This window comes from Chionomys nivalis, chromosome 1 (genome assembly GCF_950005125.1).
Source record: "Chionomys nivalis chromosome 1, mChiNiv1.1, whole genome shotgun sequence".
Lineage (NCBI taxonomy): Eukaryota > Metazoa > Chordata > Mammalia > Rodentia > Cricetidae > Chionomys > Chionomys nivalis.
This window is the reverse complement of record NC_080086.1, coordinates 197,900,446-197,907,981: the sequence shown is the minus strand read 5'-3', so window position 1 is coordinate 197,907,981 and position 7,536 is coordinate 197,900,446. Positions and strand designations below refer to the sequence as shown.

Sequence of the window (7,536 nt, the reverse complement as noted above, 5' to 3'; positions counted from 1 at the left end):
ATTCAAAATGTAAGAGCTAGCTAGAAATATGCTTAAGCTATTGGCCAAACAGTATTGCAATTAATATAGTTTCTGTGTAATTATTTCAGGTCTGGACAGGTAGGAGCAAACAAGTAGTCTCTGACTACAGGAGAGATTTCTATTCATTTTTCAATACATGCTTCTAGATATTTTCTCTTGAAACTAAAAATCTCCTTTAAAGAAGTCTCCTATTTTATTGAATATATAGCACCATAAAGTATCTATACATTTGGGTTCAGAATAGCAGCAACAGTTTAGCAATAATTAATCACAGTTGAAGAACTTTTTCATGCTTTCTCTGATTTCTTTAGAATTTTTAAACCCTTCAGTGGAATACTGCCAAAGATTTATGGTAATGTACTGGTTCTGAAAGCCACCAAAACTAAGTCTATATATTTTTTTTTGGTACTTCTTTTACTGTTCAATAGTTCTTTGGATTCTCAGCTACATTTTTTTCAGTGTTAAAAGATGCCCAACTTCTTACCTTTAACTTGTATAAAATTACATAAAACAACACCTTCCAAAGTCAAAACTACAGAAGGATCATTTAAATAAAACTTGTCTCATATTTATTAACTGCTTGTTGCCTATGTCTTGTTCTAGGCTATCATTTTAAATGAGTCAACATCCTCAATGACATCTGAGAATGTGTGTGTGTTTGCTCTTGTTGCCTGGTCCCAGTTACCTCACTGGATTCTTGGGTCTGATTACACACAACACAGACACTCTGCTTCCTTGCTGGATTTTCGGGTCTGATTACACACACATAGAGAGACACTCTGCTTCCTTGCTGGATTCTCAGGTCTGATTACACACACACATACAGACACTCTGCTTCCTCGCTGGATTCTCGGGTCTGATTATACACATACAGACACTCTGCTTCCTCACTGGATTCTCGGGTCTGATTACACACACACACACAGACACTCTGCTCATGCCCCATGTGTCGCTTTGCATCTGCTTGGTTTCCAGTTTTCTGCACTGGTCAATATTCTCAAGCACACCCGTGTTTCCAAAACAACTGTGATAGGTTTTCAGGTGTCTTCTCAGTCAAAGAGCGAGTGTTCTTGTACTTTTGCTAAAGAATTACTTTTAAATGTTAAATTTTCTAAAAAGATATGATACAGGGGCTGGAGAGATGGCTCAGTGGTTAAGAGCATTGCCTGCTCTTCCAAAGGTCCTGAGTTCAATTCCCAGCAACCACATGGTGGCTCACAACCATCTGTAAAGAGGTCTGGCGCCCTCTTCTGGCCTTCAGGCATACACACAGACAGAATATTGTATACATAATAAATAAATAAAGAATTGCTAAAAAAAAAGAAGAATTTGAAAAATTAAAAAAAAAAGATATGATACATTTTTTTCTTTTTCTAAAAAAGAAAAACACTATGTTCTTGTAATAACCACTTTTAAAAATAATTTATTTGTGAAATTCAAGTTACTAAATCATACATGTGTTTGGAGGATACATCTTACATGTATAAAAGATCTAGTAATGTCATTGTTTTCCAGAAACTTTTGTCTGAGGAAATATACAACACATATTGTCAAAGAATGTCAGCTATGGAAAATGTAGCTTGTCAGATATGAGAAAATAAAGAGACACAGAATTACATATGTAATGATATTTTCTAGGAAATGCTTTTGTTTTAATAAATTTATCCACATTTTAAATTCATCCAGTAATAATTATAACTTTGAAAAAACTGCACTTTCTAATCATACTGAAATCTGACCAGACAGGAATGGAAGGCAAGGTATAAGTAATAATGTTGGGATGATTGTGTAAAGTATTCGTAAAACAGCAGTTTTTCTCCTGGAGCCTAAAATATAACTTAAACTTTTAAGTTTGTAATTAAATGGTTTTACCGTTCTTGTTGATGCTCATATATGTTAAAATTGCACAATTTATTTTGACTTATGCCATTTTAGTAACCACTGTCTTCTGAAATGAGGACTAACCCACCCCAAGAATTTGGATGAGTCATGTTCACATTCATATCTGATAACTGAAAGAATTCAGTCACTTAACTATTTGAACAGTAAATTAAAAATTTTAACTTAACATTTGGAAGGCAGCTTGTTATGAATAAAAACATATGTAAAGACGTGACAACAGTAAAACCAGGTGAATAAATTACTGATGATTTGTTTCCTCAAGTACAGGGGAATGCTTCAAACGGGGAGTCCAACGTCTAGGCTTTGTTCTAATTCTGAAGCCACTTCCTGTCTTCCTTTTCTTTGACTTCTTTGAGGCTAAAGACAACAAAATTGCAATTAATATCATAAGGCTTTAGTCTGACACTCACTTTATATCAAATTGTCCAGAATACTTGTGACCTCACCTCATTTCATCTATCCTGGTCACAAGCACAGCTTAACTCATTAAGCGTTCCATTGCCAATGATCTACATCTGAACCTGAGAGAGCATGCCTACTGGCTGCTACAGCGAGCCAGCATGTGCCTCTGACAAACCAAATAGGCCCACAAGCACTATCTTTGAAAGATTAGTCTAGACATGGCCATTTGGCACTAGTAAAATGGATATAGAAAATACAATCCTCCTTTTGAATTTTTCATTCTCGTCGTGTGATGAGTGAATATGAAGAGCTTTACTACCTTTAACACAAACGCGGTCGCAATCATCCAGGTAATAAAAGTTATTTTCATTTCCACCACAGCCGGTGTAGGTGAAGGTCTCACAGGCTTTGTTTCTTGAATTAAAATAATAGCGCGTCATATTGGCAGAACACAGGCCTTCATCTTTTGGACTGGAGCAAAATGATGGAACTTTATGAAAAAGAAATTAAATATGCTGTAATACCAAAGTAAGAGGTGCTGATGGTCAGTGGAGTAGCTGAAGAAAATCCCACACAGGCCTCACACTGAATCCAAGACACTGAACCATTTCAAAATGTGAGTCCAGGTTGTAAGGAGGATTACCTGCTTCATTTTGATCATTTATTTTTTAATAAGTTAAAAATTTAATGTTCGTTCATATATATGCACTATGTTTACATCATGTCCTCTGCAAGTCAACGCCTCCCATATACACCTTTCTCAATTTCATAAGCAGCTAAAATAATTCCTTTTACAAAAGCTAAGTCTTTTACCTTTTGTATGTAAAAAGAAAGTAAGTCTCGAACTCAACAGATGAAAATGGGTTATGTTCCAAAGGAAGGTATGTGGCATACCTTCCTTGACAAACGTTTTTGGGCTGGTACCATCACTGGAACATTTACATACATTTAACATTTAATTCTGTATACTCAGCACAGTACAGCCATAGAGCCTGCCACGGTCTGCTAAAGAACTTCAGGATTTAACTTTTTAAGATCTGTATGTCCCTGCTATATCTGGTGGAAACTATATCTTAAGGGAAAAGCAGGGCAGAAAACTGTGATATGATTTGTAATTATCAAAGCATACAGAAGTTCAAACAAAGTCTCAGCCCTATATATTACGCTGTCTCACACACAAAACCACTTCTATACATTTCTGAAGTCTCAGTACTTAATGGTATATGCTATGTTTTTATCAATTATTTTCATTGATATAAAAATAGGTTACATCATGACATTCTTATTCTCATTGTGCTTATATCTCGCATTACATCTCCCATTTGTCATCGCCAATGCTACCGACCCATCTACTTCTCTCGTAGTGTCCCTGCTCCCTTGTTCATATATAGATATATACCAGAAAATATGAGGAAAAAGCATTATGTCCACTCTTGTTCTCCCCTCCTATCCATTAGATCCTTCCTCTATTTTTATGTAATACAGAATGAATATTCTTTATATGAAAATGATTGGGACCAGAGTGTTTCAAGTTTTTCAAATTTTAGATTTTCTAATTAGAGGTGTTCAATTGGAGGGTTCCAGAAACAAGAGAAAAAGTAGCACTATTTGTTAATGTCTTTGTGACTGCTGGTCCAGTCTCAAGAACTGCGCACATCATTAATCTTCAGCTAGTACCCACCCATGGAAAAGTAAGGACATCCTGCTTCCTTTGGGGGAGCGGTTGTGAATATCGACACAGTCTAGGTTTGATTCCTGAGATACACATACAAGCATACATACATACATGACATATGATTGTGCAATCCCTGGCATGCAAACCAAGTTAATTTTAGGTCAAATTATTGATTTTCCCTTAAAATCTTGATAAAAATTTTGAATAGAAACCCACAATTAAAGTACTCACTTTTGTTTTGTTCACAGCGTTTCTTACAAGTATTTTCATCGGGGAATATGTTCAAAGATTTACTGCACAGATGAGGGCTAAGGGGTTCGCATGTCATGGTATTCAGATTGAAGAAATACTGAAAATTGCGCTTGTCACATGGGTACGTTTTGAGTTCTAACCGACAAACTGCAGGAACTTCTAGGGGAACAGAGAGGTAATAAAACATGTTACTCAAAGAAGTCTTCTGAGCGGGCTTTCTTTTCCCCCACCAGCCCCAAATCACAACACAGAGACTTTTTATTAATTATGAAAGCTTGGCCTTCAGCTTCGACTTGTCTCAACTAGCTCTTACTACTTAAATTAACCCGTTTATATTAATAGACATTCTGTCGTGTGGCGTTTCCTTTCTTTACCTTGTACCTCCTGTTTCCTTCTCATCTGACTGGTGACCCCACTCTTCTTCTCCCCAAAGTCTTTCTGTCCCCACAAGTCCCACCTGTACCTCCTGCCTACCTATTGACTGATCACCATTTTATTATACCAATCACAACAATGCACCTTCACACAGTGTATAAATATCCCACAGTAGTCTTCCTTGGTTATTATCAAGAAAATAAGCAAGTGCTGTAAGGAGCTGGGGCAAGAAGAGTAGGCCCTTATTCACTGCTGATAACAAAGTAAACTGGTATAGCCACTATGGTAGTCAGTGTGTGTAAATGTAGAAATAGAACTATTATCTGACCCAACTCTATTACACTCAAGTATGTATCTAATGAGCCCTGGGTGCACACACCACAGAAATATCTAAACATGCATGCTTATTCCTGTACTCTTCACAATAACAGACAGCTGTCCAGCAACAGACGAATCTTTAAGTACATGTGGCTGAATATACAATGGAATGTTTGCAGATGAAAATAATAGTGGAAATGACATTTCCAGGGAAATGAGTGGAACTGGAGATCATCATGGAAAACAAACTCAGCCATGCTCACAAAGGCAAGCACTGCAAATCCCCTCTCATACGCAGGATCTAGGTTGATGCTTATGTATGGTCAAAGTTAAAAGGCGGAAAAGTGGGGCAGGGAAGAAAGTTCCAAGCAGGGAGAGGAGCAAAAAGACTGTACAGAGTGCATATGGTGTAAGAGATGAAGGCAAAAGGACCAGAAAAAAAAAAGAGCAGACAATGAGAAACGGTGCAGTGGGAAAGAGAGGAAGTACAATGACATGTATGTACGAAGGAGCCTAAGAAAGCCCACTCTTCTGCATGCTAACCTAAGAAATTAATAAGATTATAATGAAAATCAAAGCAGCCTTCCAAGCAGTACTTTCAAAACTTTTCCATAATTTCCAAAACTACTGGAGGACAATAATCTTATTTCATACTAGAATACTATATTCCAAAAATATGCCCCTTCATCAGAAAGTATGCTTCTTGTAGACAGTGTATGAAGCCTGACTCAGCTTCAGTAGAAGACTGTTCTCTGATCATTTCTGGATACAAATTTATTCACTTCAATACACATATTTTCCTGGCTAAGTTCATTGGAGGCCACAGCCCTGTACCATCCTTAATCGATACAATTATAAAATGGCAAAGTAAAAAAAAACAAACTCTTGTGAAGTTTAGCTATCCCACTACGTTAACCCAGGAGACAAAATTAAAGTTATATACCAAGAGAAATCCCTCCTCAAAAGTAAGAATCAATAAAAGTATCCTGTATCTAGAGACCGTTTTTCTGGAAATAATGGTGGATATAGAAAGAGTAATGATGTCCTTCCCTTGCATTTTTGATGGCCTAAGATAAGCTCATTCATCCTTCCCAAAGTTCACGCAGGCACGGCATTGCAGTGAAATCTGACAGAGAGAGGAACTCTGTTCGTGGTTGTAGATTTGAGGTTAAACTTTGGGGAAACTTAGAAACAATCATAAGGGAGATGGGCACAGTCTCACCCTAAGGAATTGATGTTGGGGCAAAATCAGTTTTCTTTAAAATCATAGCCCCAGGTGGGGTGACCACTCTCCACATGTCCAAGCGTATACAGACAGCATAAACTCTACTCCGTAGGGGTTGGGAAAGTAATAAGTTGGGTGGGTAGGAAAGGGGGCATGGATCTGGAGTAAACGAGATGAAAACGATCAACACATATTTTCTGAAATTCTCGGAGAACTAATAACAAACGGGGGGGGGGAGGGAGGAGTCAGTGAAGTTTGTTTAGCACTTCAGAAATTTGAGGTTAAAAGTCAATGGACTCAGCAAGACCTGGAAAATCTGTTGAGCTCTGACCGACGCTTGGTGCAGACGCTAGCTGAGCCCAGTGCACCCCACTTACTCTCGATATTCCCACAAGTGTGTTCACAGAGATCCCGACTGTGGAAATTGTTGGCGTTGCCCAGGCAGCCCCCGTACTTGAATTTGCGGCACCTCTGCCGGTTCCTATCATAGTAGAACCTAGGGATGAGAGCCCGACAGGGTCCCCTCTCCAAAGGCAAAAGGCAGATCTCTAAGTTATTCCCTGTAATCAGAAGAAAAACAAGAGAGAGGGTCAAATTTGGTGCTTACCAAGGACTGGAAGGTCTGGAGTCTGAGCTCAGCAGAAGTTTCTGCAGTAAGTATGACAGACTTCCCCTTGGCAGAGGCCCTGGGGACAGCCTAGCAAGAAAGCACGTCCCTGGTGAAAAGGGGTAAGAGGAATGGATCCTGGACCGATACCTTGGGCGGATGCTGAAGCGAGACCGCGAGCGGAACCCACCAGGAGCAGCGGCAGAAGCCACAGTCCCAGGGGCATAGCAGGGTCCATAATGCAGGGTTGAGCTGCGGCTCCCTGGACGGCGTGCAGTGAAGAGACTGCCAATTACTTGCTCACAGGGGAGCGGTCTTTAAGTAGGCAGTCGTCCCTGGACCCCCAAGGGGGCGGAGCGCAAAAATGTAGCTGAATCACGTCTTCAGCAGTGTCCCAACCCGCCCCCGCGAGCACTGTATCCTAAGAGGAATTTCCCGGGAGTTGGAAAGTTAAGACCAACTTCCATACTTTTGCCTGCAGTCAGAGAGAGGGAAAACCCGAGGAACACGTGTGTGTCAATAACGAGAAACTGGCTAGCCAGAAGGAAGTGACCCATACCGAGGATTGCTCAATACACCAGTTTGCACCATTACTGCAAATAAACCTCAATCTCAGAGTACACTTACTTGAGGGCAAGGCCTGAACCTCCTTACTCTACCACCTCCTAAATGTTGAGGTCAGAAGCCTGGGCCACTGCACCTGTAATGTATGTATGTATTCTGTGTTATCAACAGTTCAGTTTTTAAATCCAACACACA

The 7,536-nt window shown here is 39.4% G+C and overlaps 1 protein-coding gene across 1 annotated transcript; it reads right to left on the bottom strand.

Moving 5' to 3' along the window:
* Nucleotides 1–1,480: 1,480 nt before the first annotated feature.
* Nucleotides 1,481–7,035, bottom strand: Tfpi2 (tissue factor pathway inhibitor 2). The gene is made up of 5 exons (XM_057783954.1): nt 6,928–7,035; nt 6,548–6,730; nt 4,232–4,411; nt 2,645–2,815; nt 1,481–2,280 (listed from the first exon to the last, which is right to left on the bottom strand). Exons 1-5 carry the CDS (start codon nt 7,013–7,015, stop codon nt 2,162–2,164), a joined length of 741 nt encoding a protein of 246 aa, XP_057639937.1. The 5' UTR covers nt 7,016–7,035; the 3' UTR covers nt 1,481–2,161.
* Nucleotides 7,036–7,536: the final 501 nt, after the last annotated feature.